Below are 17,358 nucleotides of genomic sequence, written 5' to 3'. Positions count from 1 at the left end.
AATAGTGCCTAAAACCCCATTCCCCAGCAAGAAGGGCATAAAAAGGGCTCAATTTTCCTTTATTTTCTAGTCACCACACAACTAGGAAGAGAAAGCCAGTTTAGGCTGATTTTGCTCTGCTACTGCTTTTCATGGGAACTCAAGATTCACCAGGGGAAAACATGGTTTAGTCTTCTGGATAAATACTTACCTCTGGATGCTGAATTATACATGCCTTCCTAGTTGGACTTGTTACAGTGCTGTGGCCTCAGACTAATCACAGGGAGACATTTTTAAAGGTCTCAAGAAGAATGACATTTTTGAGCTTTAAATTTTAAGCCCCCAATACTTCTCTTCTGCTTTCTAGCCTGCTACTAGGCAAGCCTGTGTAAACTTGTTATGCTTCAGTAATATCTCAGTTCACAGGTGACAGAAATGGTACCAGCACATGGGAAGCAAATGGAGAATGGGTTGACAATTCTGCTTCTCTGAGTTTTGTCCAGACATGACTGTTCCTCCCTTGCCCTTTTCCCATGTCAGGACAAAATGATTTATTTGGTCTTCTCATCCCCCTACTGAAAATATCATCATTGGAGATTCAGTGACTGGAACAATATTTCAGTCTTATCATTGCAGTTATTAATGAAATACTGGTATTTTTTCTCTTTCAAATTGGAACTGCTTTTTACATAAATATGCATAAGAAGGTAGTTGTGTCAGAATGCCACATTTGTTGTAAATAAATTTTCTGTGTATTTTCCAAACCTATGTTTTAAAGAACTGTGCTCTAATATTAGCAACTCTACAGCAGATGACATTGGAGTCATGCCACAAATGGTAAAAATATTCCTTTTTTTCTTTTCTAATTTCAGGGAGAAGATAGCATACTTCACAAGAGCAAAGATCAGTATACCAGCCCTTCCAGCTGATGATGTATAATTATGTGTTTTCATTGAAGTGTTTTTCTACTTGTTCATCTCTTTTCAGATGAGCTTTGTAGTTCCAGTGATGTGCTTTCAAAGATGTTCTATTTTACATTCACTATTGATATGTTTATTTGTAAAATATAGTGAACTGAATTGTTGTAAGCTTAAAAAATGAAAAAAAACCCCAACAAACAGAAAACCAAAGTAGATTAATTTTGGTATACTGATGCTGATTTTGTACAGTTTGTGTGTATCGCATCTGTGTTTTTATTTTGTAAAGATGGAACAAAGGAACAAAGGCAGTACTAAGCATGTATCCTGTTGAACTGCACTGTGTTGAGAAAAATTATGTTCAACAGACAATTGCTTATCTTTTCACTATTTTCATGTGAGCAGACTGTGAAAATGGCTGTTTTGCCATGCAATACTTTTGTACAAGAGTGTAACTTGTGTAGTTTAAAGTTAACCACAAGCGTAAGCTTCTTTCCAAAACATCCAGGCTGCCTCACAACAGCTGCTGATTAGATTCATCACCCACGATGTAATTTTGTTTCTGAAAATAAATTCCTTCTGTTTTTTTTTTTTTTTTTTTTTTTAATACTTTGTAGAAAGACATGGAGTTCAGAGTTTAGTTTTGTGAATGTACAGTACTTTAACCTGCACTAAAAGGTTTCTTGCATCTGCAGGAGAGTGAGAAAGGCAAGGCAGACAAGTAACCCTAAAAAACTTACTTTGAGACTACCAAAAGGGGCAGCTGCTTTTTGAACAGGATGAATCAAATTCATAATATCAACATTGAAATTCAAATAGCTATACCCACTGTGCTCTTAAAACAGAGAGTTTTTCTCTGTTAATAATTGATCCTAGGGGGCTGTCTGATTGCCAGCTAGGAATACATGAAGGATGCACTAGGTTTACAGATCTGAAGATGCTTCACTGAAGTATTTATACCAGAAAAAACCTCTCACAAGTTAACTTAGATATCAGAAGTCCTGTTGGTAATGTAAACCCTTTCTGATAAAGAAAAGCTTTTCAGAAGTCTGCACAAACTTCGGTACAATAAGTAACCATTTTTAAAAGGTAAAATTGGCCTTAAATGCAGTTGGGGGTGCACAGGTTTAATGAATGGAGATGAACGGCTTGTTTTAAATTCTGTCTTACATGCTTCTTCCTAGCAGGCTGCTTCATCAGATGGCAACTTGGTTGCCTTCTATTAGAAGTTCAGAACACTGGATGTAGGTGTTCAAGCAGTCCTGTCTAGGTAAAGCAGTTGGGGTCATCTTCTGTGGGTACTGTGTAAGTAGGTGGAAATTGCAGAGAACAGAAAATTTTAATTTTCTACTTAGTATCTTGCATTCAGATATATTTAATTCCCTGGCTACAGTTTTCTTCCCCAAGCAACAAGCCACATTGCATGGACTTCATCTTTCAGAAATGGTATAATTACCTGGAGCAAATGGAAACAATATAACCACAATATGGTAGCAGCTGTCTTAGATTCAAAGTGACAATTCTGTAATGACAGGTCTGTGTAACACCCAAGGGTTTTCTTATGCACAAATAAATCAGTTCGCTGAAGTACAAAGCCAAACATGCTATTTTGAGCAAGATGACTGATCAAACATCCTTTATGAATGCCCCATTTGTTGTTTGTGTCTTGGGTTTGAGATAACATTCATGTTTGAAAGGTCAATTTAAAAAAATCTGGAATTATTTAATGTAGAGGTGAAATGAAGGTTGACAGTTTCAACTTCTCAATTTGATTATATAAGGTATTTGTAGAATGATGTTTAGAGGTCTACTTTATGATTTTTCTTTTATTTATTTACAGTCTTATTTATGTTCTGTTTAATATAGTTCAGTTCTGGCCATAAAAATATTTGTCATTAAGGATGCTGTTGTGTAAAATAGAGATGTCTAAATTCTTGCCCAGTTAGCTGGGTTTTCTCAAATGTTGAATAATAAAAAAAAATAATTTCCTGATTTGTAAGTATAAGGTGAAGTCAAAACAAGTGTATTTCTGGCTTCAGCTTACAAAACTCCTTTTATGCTCTTCATTTTCCAGATTGGTAAAGTTGAACATATTTATAGGCAGCTTTTAACAATTCTGGGTTTGGAGTTTGGGGTTTTTTTTACTAATTCAATGTGTCACACTTGAAACACTCAATCGAATATGAGTAAGCTAAAATAATACATACAAATAAACTCCCATCAGTTTAAAGTGATAAATATTACTCTTGAAGTGAAATTCACCCTGCACAGCAGGGTATAACGAATGTAATTAGTTCTATTGCCAGGTACCAATGTCACTGCAGTTGCATATATCAAAATGTAGATATTACTGGTACAAGAATATTTAGCCAAATGAGCAAAGTTTAGCAGAAATTGTAAGAGAACACAAATCAAATAATTTTAAGATTATTTTTCTTTTTTCTATTGCTATGTTTATACTGTATTAAATATCAAATGCTCAGGACTGAACTAAATATTTAATCAGGTTATATTCTGAATGTGTTTCTGTTCTAATTTTGTCTGTAAAAGTATGCAAGTACATTACATAGATTAACTTGTTTCTGCACTTTTCGTGTGTTTCAGTGATTGGAAAATACATTTTTTTTTTAACAAAGCTCTTTTCCAGACCAGTGTTTTATTTAATTCTTTTATTGCTCTTCTATCTCTTTATATGGTCTTTGCAGAAACAGATGGCTGCTACAGCTTTGTCAATGTAAAATCATGGCAATTTATAGAAAGTGCACATCAATCACTGACAGCTCTAAGGATAAGTTATATGGAAACTAATTCATATACTTGAAGTTAGTTTTTTACATTCACATACATTATGTGAAAACTGTACCAGCAATGAATACAATTGAGTCTTCTCCAGACAACAGCTCATTATTTCCCAGAAATACTGGCTTTCCTTGGAGAGAGAGATTGGGTAGGGATAGAGGTGGTCATATTCTCTCTCTCTCGTTATGGAGAATCTTGCATTATGTTACATAATGTCTGAGAACTTTTAGTTTACTGTAAATGATACAGGCCCAGTAAACTTCATTCAAGGTTGAACTGATTAGGTTTTTGTAATGCATGGTGAACTGGTGCTACAAACTCTTTCAGACTTCAACTAATATTCTTTTGTAAAAAATACATTGTCTAAAGCAGCCCCAGTGGGCGTTGTGCCATTTAAAATATAGTCAAGTCTCTATGCAGGCCTAGAGATTAAAAATTTTATACTCACTCCCCCAAGTCATACCACAAAAACAAAATCTGCCATTGATCAGACTTGGGAGAAATATAGTGGTGGCTAAGATTACCGTAGCTCATCAATTCATGTAATTAAAAGTGGAAGTAAGTAGTGATTAAAGCAACTATTTGGTAAGGAAGAATCCCACCCCCACTTATAAACAGTAACCTGTCTGTTCAGCAGGTCTTTCTCTCTTACTATAATGCAAGCAAGAAGTCAGAAAACCTGATACCTGCCCTTTTTTAAGTCTTCCATTTCCAATTTCCAGATGTTGATGGGCATCTTGTGTATCTGTCATTGCATACTGCTCTCGTAAGTGACAGTCAGATGATGAGCAAATTGTGGAGAATAGAGGTCTCCCTAGAATTAGAAAAAAATCCACCAAACCAAGCACTGAACAGTGCATCCCCTATTTCCTATCTGGGCAGAATCTCCGGGATGCTGTCATTACAAATATCCTGGTTTACAATGTAAGCAAGGGACAGGGTCTCCAGACATGACCTGGAGTAATCCTCCAAGTAGTAACAGCTTTTTTTATCTTCTGCACTGTATCCTCGATTTTTAGGTAGTCCAAACCAGGACTAGAGATCACAAGCCTCAGAAGTCTTAGTTCATTTTATGTAGCTACTAAAATAATGGAAATCTTGAATTCTAGGAAAGAATAAAAATCTTTACACTGTGGTCCTACATAGTTTGCCAGAGTCCAGTGCTTCAAAGCTCTGGTGCATTTATGTCTAAGTTGAGATTTTCCAGTCTGGTAAATAGTTACAGGTACCAGTTAAATTCCATCCTAGCACAGACAACAGAAATCCAGCTAACAGTAGCCTGTGTCTGTTTGCCAAGTTCATTTTTTGCAGTCACAGAAGCACCAAACCATTGGCTTTTGCAGGCATTGTTCAGCTCAGTTCTTTGTCATACTCTGTCATACATAAGCACAAGTTAAAACAATGCTCTATGAAGCAAAAAATACTTCTCCCCTCCTGCTTTGTGTTGCCTGGTTCCATGTGGAGTATTTGGGGGACTGGGAGGTGGTGTGGTAAAGCAGTAGCAGAATGGTGTGACCACAGTTGGGCTCACTTTTCATTAGTTTTTTGTTTGTTTTTTTAAGAAAAGCATATACTTGGGCTTTCCATCAATCAGCTAAAGCATTACAGAAGTTTTGCTGATTTTGGCATTTCACAGTCGAATATCACATTGATGCACTACCACTTAGAGCAAATGATACTTCTGCTTTGTGGCCATAAATGTCATATGTTTAATGTCAAATATGCAGGAACATGTTCCATGAGTGAATGGAACTTAAGGGACCTAAGATAGGATGCATAATGACTCAAGACCTCTGTCAGAGGAAGATAGCTACACTGGTTTTTAAAGCAGCATTTCTCAGCCTATTTTTGGTTTATTAAGCATGCAGGTGCCAGAAACTAGAATAACTTAGAATAACTTGTATGGGCAGTTTAATGTGGCAGACTGGGAAAACACAGCTTGCTGGGTCTAAGTACCCACACCATCACACCCCATGCACAAAAAGACAGCTGCAAAGCTTGCTACAATTTCAGAAACCTACTATTTCCAGATGCACGGAAAAAAAATTTCCATGCAATGGAGGTATTCAGACTGTTTAGGGAAATCTCCTCTAAGTTCATACATCACTGCATCTGTCAAGTGGAAAATTGCAACAGGGAGTCAAACTTTGGGGCTTATATTATTAGTTACATAAAAAAGGAAGCATATTTTGGTTAAAATCCAAGCTGTAAGAGAACATGCATATTCATTTTCAGGATTTTACAGTGCAGTTAAGAAAGCAAAAGCACCTTTTCTGTGCAGTCTGTGAACACTTCAGCATTTTGCTGCGAAACAGTTTTAAGCAGTTCCACAGGTGAGAAAACACACCACCTTCCAATAGCAGTTTATGGAGAAAACAGACATATATTTAGGAAATCGGTTGGATAACAAAGAGTCCTTTGAATTACTACCGGAACAAGCTTCTGGCTTGCACTAGGGTTTGGAAAAGATAGGGCAGTATTGCTGTACTGCTTAAAACCTCCCATTTTAAGGCCTTGTTTCAGTTTCCAAGCGTTGACACTGATCCTGCTGTTCTGCTATTGCATAATGGACCGAAGACGGATGGACTTCAGTAGAACAGATTGTGCAATTAAGTAGGGATCCTCCTAATATGAGACAAAATCCAGCAAGCCAGCCAACAAACAATGCTTCCCCAAAATCCCACCTGGGAACAATATCTGGTATATTCTCATCCCAAAATTCCTGGACTGTGGAATGGGCAACCCAGGAAACTGGGACAATAGCTGTAATCCCTGATATCCAGAAGAGCATTCCTCCAAACAGCAACAACCGTTTCTTTTGTTTCTGTTGTCCTTCACCAATTTTCAAACAGTCCAACCCAAATCCTGAGAGCAAAAGGCCCAAAAGCCCTGATCCATTAGAAAAAAACATCAAAATCCTAGAAATCCTGAGCTCTGGAGGCAAAGCTAGGAAAGAATCAAAGTCCTTGCATTGCATTCCGCCTTCTTCCTGGACAACACAAGCTTGCCAGAGTCCCATAGTCCAGATCTCCAGTTCATTTAGTTCCAAATTAAGATTTTTCCACTGGGGTAGATAGGTGGTGAGACAGGACAGGACCCATCCCAACAGAGAGATCAACATGCCACTTAATTGCATCACTGGTTGATAGTCTAAGGCCATTGTAAGAGCAGAGTCCTGAAAGCTTGAGGAGAAAGGTCTCCCCAGCAATTCTGTACCAACTGCTACCTTGAGTGATGGTGGACGCTGTGATGGTTTAGGTCTCTGCTGCCCCAAATATAAGCCCTTGCTATTAACCCTTTGCAAGTTCTGAAACACTTTTTTGTTCTTCATGAATATAAAGTTTCACATAAAGGACGAAGGACTTCACTAAACCATGAGTTAGGCTTTCCGATAAGGATTTGATCTGTTACCTTCCAATTTGCTTGGTAAAATTATATCCCAATGCCTGATGATTACAAGCCTGAGGATGAACAAAGAGGGCTCTATGACCCCTCACCCTAAAACACAACAGAAATCTTTGTGCTTCAATACGGATTAATTAGATTTTAAGTGGTGATAAAAAGGCAGCTCTGTGTGCAACAGGACTTCATTGTAATAGCTAAATTTGAGATTTCAGGGATGTAAATCAAGGCCTTGTAAAGAAAGGTAGACTGTTTGCCTATAATCTTTATTCTTAGGCTTCCTCAACATACATAATGGCTTATCTTCCACTGCCCTGTTTTATGTCCCCAGCACTGTAAAAGACACTTTGTAAAAGATCCTTATGTTTCACATTTTCTACATTCATTTCTTTTAAAATGGGCTTTGTTTTGACTGACTCTTAAGGGGAAAAGGAGACGGATATGGTGAAAGTACCATAGAAAATGAAATCCTAGACATCCCCTCCACCATAATGAACCCGGGCAGTTCATGAGCCAGCGTAAACTTTACCTGCCCCAGGGCTTCAGCAACACCACGGTAGCAGCTTACACCAGCTCAGTGTCCCCTTTCCTAAAGCCCATGTCCCAGGTGGCACACAGTGTATTCACTTAGTATCTAACAACATTTGGCATTCAATGCTCCCAGGGCCGGGAATGCCTAGTACACTTTCCTGATCAAAGCAAGATACCATTATGCCATTACCCCATTAGGAAACCCTGCTTTTTCCTGCTCTCATGTCAGCTAACCTTGTGCTTGTCTACAGGGTCAGAAGGAGAACATCTGTTTGCTGTTTCCCTTCTCACATGTAACAGCACAGCCTATCTGGGAAGGAGCTGAGCAGTATAAACACATCCACATGAGTATGACCCAGAGATGTTTTCCAGTCTTTCTTTATTTTGTTTCCTAGATGTGATAATGTATGTGATAATGTATAATTTATCTGTATATTTTAATTCTCAGTTGCTCAAAATGGGTTATGTGATGGGAAAACACAACACTGATTTTGAAGGTTTCCAAAATCCTCAATCATTATCATGGATATCATTAAGGGTATCATTAAGAACTGTCACCATGAGATTGACCTCTTCTTCCTCATTTTTATACAGTCTTCATTTCAAAAGCTTGTTTTTTTCCTGTCACAAGCTGTGAAGAACCAACAAAAAAAACCCCAGAAAGATGATCTATCTCCCTTTTTCTTGTGTTCCAAGCCATTAGTTCAACAGCTTATACTTGATCAAAACATTACTATGCACAAGACCAGAAATCACAAAGGATATAACTGACAACACTGGGAACAAAATGTTGCAAGCTAGCCTGTAACTTTGGCCATCCACAGGGCAAAAGAAAAATAAGTCAGATCAATCCGGCATTCTTTCATTCTCCAGACTGTATTTTCATATTTGGCAGTGTTGTTTCTCTCCCCTTTCTCTGTTCAGAGCAGGAATGCTAGTTCTGGAAATCCTTGTGACTTTCAATGAGAATCTCCATAACACCACTGAATAATTTTTAAGATAAAAACCCACGATATAGGAGTGATTCTGCTCCTTCAGGGGCTACACCCTTATTCAGATAATACCACAGTTACTGAAAGACTATTATGGAAGGCTGTTGACTCTTGACTGTGAACATTTAATATTTTCTTCTCTGCTCTTAATTCCAACAGTCAATATAGTCTGAGAATATAGCATCAGGTCTGTGAAGTCCATCCATTTTGCAAATGTTGACTACAATGGCCACAGTATACCAGCCTTTAAATTATAGCCATTTGAAACACTGGGACTGCTGCATTAGTAAGATCTGCCAATTCAGTTCTGCAACTTACTATTAACAATGCACTAACTTAGAGCAAGAAAAGCTTCCTGACACTATTCTGGATAACATTATATGCAATCCTTGTTCTTTTGGAGGGGAGAAGGTGGTAACACTTGCCTTGGCACTAGGATAGTAACAAGGTCTGAAATGCCTTTACTTGGAACTTACTGATCTTATGAAAAATCACAGCTGAACTATGTACATTTTTGAGTCACTCACTGCCTTAGTCTTATCTCTCTTGTCCTTCTTTCACACTTTTCCTCCCCACTGTTACTTCTTTTCTCTACATATAAAAATGTCTCATTTTCAGAATAATTGTATTTGGTGGACTTGTTCCTACACAGAAGGTGACATGTCAGAGTTACTACAAAGCCTAAAAGGCTAGAATTGGGCTCCCATTGGTTTCTGTCCCACTGCTCAGGGCAATTGGAAACATAAGCCCAGGATTTACTGTTACACTGCCATGACAACAAACATCTGCTAGCACCTGCACAGCCCAAAACAACAGATCATCTCAGGGGGTTTCAGTGGAGATGGCCACTGAAAGGTGGCTTCCAGGCCAGCAGGGCAGAGAAGCTGCCTGCCAGGAACCTCTGCAGCCAGTGGCAGGAGGCCCATACACAAGAGAGCTGCTCCAGGACAATTCTGCCCCCTCTCTTTGCCCCTGCTCCCCTTGTCAGCATCTGCAGCAAGAACTGTGCTTGTGCAACACAGGCTTGTCAAGAAGAAAAGGAAGAGCAGGTACAGCTATCACTGACCAGTGTGCTTTCAGGTAAGGAAGGTGAGGATGGATGTAGAAGGAGTTTTGACTGGGTTTAGAGAATTTTTTTCCCCATTCATTTTTTCATATGTACTTTAAAGTCTGAGGTATTTAACATACAGGGATACCACCCTACTGAGGCCTATGCAGGTAAAATAGTGCCTGTGAAGAAAACAGCACAGGTCATGATCAAATTAATACAGATTGAGTAATCCTTTTCAAGTACTGGAGATCACATCATTCATTCAAACTAGCTCGAAGCATCATTTTGCAAATTGATTTTGACTAAAGTAGAATCAGGGTGGTCAGTGTGCATATCATTTTATGCAGTTAGGTGCATTAAATTTTTACGCCCCATAAAACCATCTCAGGCTGAACACAAAGATTCTGAATCTCACTGCAAGTGATATGTATTCTCTTTTAAAACTACACTAATCTTTCTGGGAACCTCTTTGGCCAGGGATAGATACACTAATACTTTACCCCCTGCAAAGAGTGGTAGAGAATTTTGTCTTTACATAGCTCTGCAGCTATGCATAATTATCCCAATATTTAATGGTGAGCATAAGTGAAAGAAATACCAGATTTAACACTTTGTAATCTGATTAGGCAATTTAATCCCTCCAAAGCAGAATTATGAGACTGGCTCTTTCCTGTACTTTCAGTTCCTTTGTAAAGCATGCTCGTGTTGTGGGCTTGTTTATTCTCCTCTAGTGGTCCAAAAAGCGTGTTCCTCTGTGAAGTATGATTGTATCCAGTAGCATTGCCCAGACACTGCTGTTGTTTTGCTAATTTGATTTGAATAGTTCTGGAGCTCCCTAAATTTTTGTTGTTGTCATTGTTGCTCATTTAAATATCAATATTTTCATGAATCATTCACAGGTCTCTCCATTTCAGATTTCCATCTTATAGACATATATGCAAAAGATGGAAATAAGAGCTAGTGTATAGATTTTCTATGGCAGAATCTCAGTTACAGCCAGCCAGTGAAACAGCTGCTGTCAGGAGTCGGCAAGATAGTGACTTCAGCATCTTACTATGAGTGACTTAATTAATTCAGCTTGGCAGTCTTTCTTTTCACCTTATTGCTTGACCTGGAAGTCACAAGAGTTAGCATTTCCTTATCCAACTAAGAATTCATTTCTTTGTGAAGCTGGTGCATCTTTTGGGTTTGCATAGCCAATGTGCTGTTCAGTGAAACCACAGAAACATCAAGCAAAGAACACAACCCATACTGCTATCCACATTGCCTTACTCTAGTCTGCGTGTAAGTGAGATCTGGCAAAAATTATTATTTGTATTGGTAGAATTTAAGGTTTCAGGGTGCTTCAGAGAGCATCACAGTACAAAAGTCGACTTCTTCCTGAGTATACATCTGTATGCCTGCAAATCTTGAGTCATAAACTTCACAAGAGAGTGACAGCAGGTACCTTTTGACCTCCTAATGATGTGGACTAATCTAAATTTTATTTATTTATTCCCAAAGTTACTATGGTGGTTCTTCCAAGTTCCTCTTTGTTTCCCTCATTGGAATTACAGCACCAAGTTAGACACAGCCTCACACAGAACTGGAAGGGTAAATGTAATGCTCATATAAGAAGTTCAGTGAATCAAAGCAACAAAATGTCCACTAGCACTCCCCCCTCCAATGTATGAGTGACACTTGTTATACTTTTTCTTGAACCCTAGTGCAATCCACAACAGCAACCTTTAATTATGGGCATTTAGAAGCAATTGTGAAAGCAGGTAACAGGCAATATGGAGAGGGGTATGCCAGTTATGAAGATAATGACAATTTCCATCTTGAAAAAGGAAAAGAGAGTGACTTTAAACACACTCAGCTCACAGTGTCATTACACTTTCACTAAAAACCAAACACAGTATTTAGAGGTGATGATTTTTAAGACCACATTATTTGTTTCTGTATTACATCTGAAGACACTGTCCCTCAGGACACTGCTTGAGCAAAGTCACAAACCCAAACAACTGAATATTTTGTGGAGAAGTTAGATCAGAATGGGAAGTCCAGCAGAGACAAAGAAAATTATCACAAAGGCCACAACACCTCTTCTGATCCATCCCCCCAGTGTAGGCAGCAAGGACACCGCAGCAGGGCAGCCCCTGCCGATGGTTCCACACTGCTGGTGTGCCAGGGCTGGCACAGAGACAGCTGGGCAGAGCTGGGCTGAGCACAGCAGGAGAAGCTGAGCACTCAGCACCTTCAGGAGAGGCAGGAGAAGGCTGCAGAACCCTCTCAAGTGGGAAAAGGGTTCAGCCATCACAGTCCTCTGATTTCAAGTGGGCATATTCCCTGCTTTTCAGTATTGCAGGGACTGCCCAAGCCTGCACACCTTCCCTCTTCAAACACTGGGTGTAATTCATTAAGCAACTTCAGCCAGAGCCTGTTACGCATGCAAAAGAAATCTCCTTCTCTGATTGAAAGACCTCGCTAACAGCTTCACTTCTGTAAGATCAATCAAAAGCTTGAAATAGGATGTCATGCAGAACTAATGGCAGTTGCACAAAATCTAGAAGGGAAAGGCACTGAAAGAGTCAAGCACAGCAACATGAAACTGCTGATTTCTGCTTTAGGGACTTATTCAAAACATTGAAATGAGAGAGGGTAGATTTGCCATCATTATACTGGAAGAATAAAGAATGCTTTAAGGCTCAGTACATCAACCTTTGCGAAACTTTTCCATCACCATCCCAATCCAGACTTCAAAGTGAGGGTTGACTGGGTTAGAAAATTAGCCTTATTCTTCAGGGAACTATTTTTGATATACTGTCAATACAGGAGATTACTGTAAGTATGAAAACTCATGTCACTTGAGCAGTGATTGGAATGTGATTTCCTTGAATGATGGAAGTCTAAGAAACTAGTTTCTGAGCTGTGAAATGTATGGGCTTCTTTATCTCTATGCATCCCTCATTGGGAGATTCTGGTTTAATAAAGTGTTACAGATATATATTTCTATAATGCTTTTCATTTCACATCTGCAGACAATTATTATAATAAGCTTTCTCTCATTCCTTAAGATATGCTTCTTATCATCAGCAAACTTACAAGAAATCATTTGTAGTTCCCAGTTGAACCTACATAGGAATTGTTATTGTATGACAGTTGTGATACAGACTTGCTCACCATAAATTAGAAGATTGCACACACCTTTTAACAGCAATCTAGCCAGAATGTAACAAAATGTAAGTGAAGGAAATGTGGGGTACCTGTGGCATTTTGCTCACCTGCCATATTGAGATTTGAGGAAAAGGGAGGAAAGAAGCTGAACGAGGCTAATTTTTGGTTGCTTGAAATATGATTGTTCCTTAGATTCTAGTGGATTAAATTGGTTTTGCTCTTTACCTTTTATGGTTTAGAGAGCTAGGAAATGCAGAAAGGGAACATCTTTCCTAGCAAGCAATTGTTCTCTCTTGCATTGTGATATCTTTTTGGTGAGGAAAAAACCCAAAAAACAAATAACACAAAAAACTTCAACCAACAAAAAGAAAAAAACCAAAGAAATCACCAGCTTTGCTTCCCTTTCTGCCCTCACAGGATTTCATTAGAATTTAAGTATCCCCTCAGTAATGAAATGTAAGCAAACTTATTGTTCAGAGTTCATGGCATCCCGTCATTAGCAAATTAAAGCACTAACATTTTCAGTATTAGTTGAAGCTTAAATATACACTTTACTGTTGTCCTCTGCCACATTCATCCTCACCCCTTCTCTCTACTCCCTCTCACCTTCCCTACTTTACATCAAGAAGAGCTGAAAGGCCACTATCTCTTCAGGTTCCTTCAGCAGGGCAGTGAGGAGGGAGTCAAGCCGAGGTGCCCATGGCTACTCTGGTGGAAAGAATCGATACAGGAGGGAAGGGGAAGGTGGGACAGCAGTTTCCTTCCTTCACTTCACCAATTGCAGCCACCCAGCAGCAGCCTCAGATGTCACACACTGCCCATAGAGGTGGAAGGGGTGATGCACAGAGTCCACCAGCCCGTGTAATGCCCCGTGTACTGCAAAACTTGATATAGCTGAGACAAGGAGTTGCAGTGAATGCTGCATAGGTAGATTGAGACAATGTCTGCCCATGTTTCATATCAACCCAGAGAGAGAGAAATCCTGGAGACTTCTAATATCATGCCTCTGCAATGGTTATGTGATAGTTGTTTCTACTTTTACTAATTGATGATGAGTGTATCTTGGAAAGGTACTAAACATCTGCTGCAAAGTATCACACATTTTCCAAACATGTCTGAGTAGAGGTGAGGGCTACTTCCATCCATGGACTCAAACATTAAAACAGAATGCTTTATCCTAAATGAAAGTCAGGGAAGAAGCTTAGGTTCTGCAGGAAAACAATTGTGAAGATGCTTAGAATTAGTATTCCCCAATATGAAGATAACCTGTGTTCACTTGAGCAAGCATTGCTTTTGATTCTTTGGCCTATCACAGGAGTCTATTTTTAATTTACATGGTACCCAGGAAGAGATACTGAGAAAGTGACTACTTTGAAATGCACTCAAGTCTTTGTATTATTTGTACAAAATTCCATGTAGAAAAAGGAAGTAGTTGCATGAGTTAAAGAACTGTACAAAGACAAAGACATGTTACTGAGCTTGGTATGCACCTGCAAAGCTACATTCACTTATATAAGAACAGCAGTACTATGCTAGGACCAGCCAAAACTTTATCCCAGCAGGAACATAAAAACATGGTAAGGATAGATTGCTGTTGTCTCCATCCTGCAGTGTGAAAATCTCTGAGTCAGGAACTTATATATAACTTTAGGACAGAAGTTTTGGTAAATCTTCCCTGAAGTTGAAAATATTGTCAACACCATCTTGTTGGTATATTGGCATTTTGGCAACAAGAACTCTAGCCCTAGAAATAAAACGGAAAAAAATGATCTCAACAGTGGTCTGCTTGAAATCTAGTATCTTTCACTGTAAGATATGATCTAAAAATCACTTGTTTGTTTTTTTTTTCTAATGGGAAGGATGCACTCCCAAGTGAATGTACAAATGAGTTTCCTGTAGTATTCTGCCAGATGCACAGATGGCATGAGATGAGGAAAGTGCTCCTTGCATCAAGTGTGTGATGATTTTCATAAAGTACAGGTTCAGTGGTTAGGAGCAATACATCCGTACTAATTTAAAACCCCTTTCTACTACAGCATATTATCATGTTTCTCATTATCTAATTATCACTTCTCCACAGGACAATGATCACAGAATTTTCTGCTATTGTGGTAAATGGAACAATAGGGCATTATATCTCTCCAAGAGTGCAAGTGAACTTCACTATCTGACCCATATGTCCACTTATACAGACTGTAACCCACAGGAGCAACACTGACAGCAGGGTGCTGAAATGCTTTTAACCAGAGGAGTTCCCCCAAAAAGGTAAATTAAATCACATCTAGCTTCCATACAAATTCAATGAAACAGTAAAAGTCACTTTTGTCTATCTCTGTCTTACAAGACAAAATGAAGCAAATGACAATTAACAGACAGTTCCTTAGCTTTCCTTTTAAAAAACCCAAAACTCTCCTGACAGAACAAACACAGCATTCCTAAGAAGAAACCTGTTCTAATGAAGCACTGGATTATGGATTGTATTTCCTAAGGCCGTGTTCATGTTCTCACATTAAGTCTTCCTTTCATAAGCAACTGCACCTAGTAAATATCTTAGAGTGTCCTGGGTTGGAAAGGATCCACAAGGATCACTGAGTCCAGGTCCTGGCTCTGCACAGGACAACACCAAGAATCACACCATGTTTCAGAGAGATGAGCACTGTCTGCTCTCTTACAAACAACCTTCCTCTTGTTGCAATCCCTTAAAGGAAGTATCTTCTTTTTTTTGTCATCATTAAATCATATTCGGTTTATAATCTGCTGTAATTTTTAATTCTGGTGTAACATTCACATTTCTTGCAGCACACATGCATCCTCTGATGATGTTGATAAGACAAAGCCTTTTCCCAGCTCCTAGCAGAAGTATGGAAGATCCAGGATCTTCTAACACACTGTTGACTACAGAGCTACATTTTTTGTGCAAGACCAGAAGTGACCCAGAGAAAAGTTTTCATGTTCCCATGGCAAAAAGATAACAAAACCCCCGTCTCCTTTGTCTTTTGTATGATTTAGATTTTTATCAGAGCGCAGCAGGACTGAAAATACACTGATAGAGCCTGGTAAGTGACCTAAACAACCAGTAACAGAAAAAGATCTTTGAGTGTGATTGAAGATACTCAAGTTTCAGTAGATGGATCTACAGCGTCAGGTACTTCAGCACAGCCTGGGACTGCCACAATCCCCACTGCCAGTTGGAACAGGAATTAAAGGCAGAAATGAATGACTCTTGCAAATGAAACAGAAGCAACAAATGCATAATTTGGGAGTTCCCAACAGCTCAGGGAAGAAGCAATAACTGATAGAAAGCCAAGAGCTGCTGAAAGCAGCCTACTAACATTTCATCAGTAAAGGAAGATTTACAGTCAGCTGGGCAAACTGGGACAAGAAACCATCTTTAGGAAAGTGACTCACAGAAATGATGCAAATTAAAGCATAAAAACATCATTGAAACGCTATGTATATGAAGCATTAGACAATTAATATAGAAAACTTGAGACTCTGCAATGCCACGAACATCTGATACAGATAAAAACCTAATTTATAGAGACACATCTAGGGCCCTGGAGGCCAAAAATAAAATAATTTAGATCATAAAGCAAAGAAACACTGGTGTTAGAATTTGGCATGAGAAGCAGTTAAGGAAGGGGTGGTCACAGGATTCATAATGCAGTTTGTATCTACATACATCTTGAACTGCATTTGACTACCTTGCTTTATTTTTGTTTTAAATGGGGACCAAGGGTATGGGTTGGAGAATCAAGAGCTCAGAGTTTCAACTGAAAACATACTGACAGCCCCAAGCAGTATGAAAAGTCTTCTGTTACCCAGACACACACTGGTGGGGCTAAATCCAAGAAGGTGCATTAAGAGCACACATTACAGCCATGCATAAAAGCACTGCTCAGCCAATATCCTATTTCTGTCAGGGACTGGCAGAACAACAAGGTCAGGAGATAATGCTGTATCATACCCTCAATACCTTTTTCAGCTTTCACATAAATGCAGGTCAGGGGGTTCCAAAGTCTAGAGGTTGTGTCTTTGCATTCAATGGTTTGCTCATCAATTATCCAAGCACTTACTGAAATTATGTTTAAGTACATAAAAACTTATCTCAGGCCAACACTACAAAAAACTCTTGCCTGTAGAAGGGTTAGCTGATGGTCCCTTCCCCCTCTTTTAAAATCAGCACCTAAATAGTTTTTTTTGCTTATTTCCATTTGAGGGACATATGTTAGACAACAAGACACAATAGAAGGGTTTTCTAGTTCAGATATCCTAGCAAGACTATTCTAGCTTTCATGAAAATAGCCAGATGGAAGAAATATATATTTAAATAATGCCCACAGAAATTAAACATTTAAATATAAACATGCATATTCCTTCTGGTATTTCGTTTATTAAAAAAAAAAAAAAAAAAAAAAAAAGATGCCAAGCTGTTCTGAATTTCCCCTTTTTTTGGTGAATCTAGGCATCTGCTTTACTTTCAGAAACTGAATGTTGTTTCCACTAGCCTCATCTATCTTTGAAGCATATA

General features: G+C 38.7%; 2 protein-coding genes and 1 long non-coding RNA gene across 6 annotated transcripts in view; 1 reads left to right on the top strand and 2 right to left on the bottom strand.

Annotated features, from left to right (window-relative positions):
* WWC2 (WW and C2 domain containing 2) overlaps window positions 1-3,544 on the top strand; it is a 95,095-nt gene extending 91,551 nt beyond the window's left edge. For all 4 annotated transcript variants that reach the window (XM_088163536.1, XM_088163537.1, XM_088163538.1 and 1 more), the window contains one exon: window positions 852-3,544. In XM_088163536.1, coding sequence (XP_088019662.1) covers window positions 852-918 — 67 coding nt within the window. In that variant the 3' untranslated portion in view covers window positions 919-3,544. The remainder of the gene's footprint in view (window positions 1-851) is intronic.
* Window positions 1-17,358, bottom strand: part of LOC148223934 (uncharacterized) — a 51,718-nt gene that overhangs the window by 10,965 nt on the left and 23,395 nt on the right. The gene's annotated exons all lie outside the window — the stretch shown is intronic.
* On the bottom strand, window positions 6,202-6,855 carry CLDN22 (claudin 22). Its single transcript, XM_088164443.1, has one exon. The coding sequence runs from the start codon at window positions 6,853-6,855 to the stop codon at window positions 6,202-6,204; it is 654 nt and encodes a 217-aa protein (XP_088020569.1).

The sequence above is a fragment of the Sturnus vulgaris genome, chromosome 4 (genome assembly GCF_052056855.1).
Source record: "Sturnus vulgaris isolate bStuVul1 chromosome 4, bStuVul1.hap1, whole genome shotgun sequence".
Classification (NCBI taxonomy): Eukaryota; Metazoa; Chordata; class Aves; order Passeriformes; family Sturnidae; genus Sturnus; species Sturnus vulgaris.
Note: the sequence above shows the minus strand (reverse complement) of the source record. Positions and strands in the feature narration are given on the sequence as shown.

Coding starts and splice junctions, on each gene's coding strand:
- CLDN22 (XM_088164443.1), bottom strand. CDS start 6,855: ATGGCCTTAGACTATCAACCAGTGATGCAATTAAGTGGCATGTTGATC.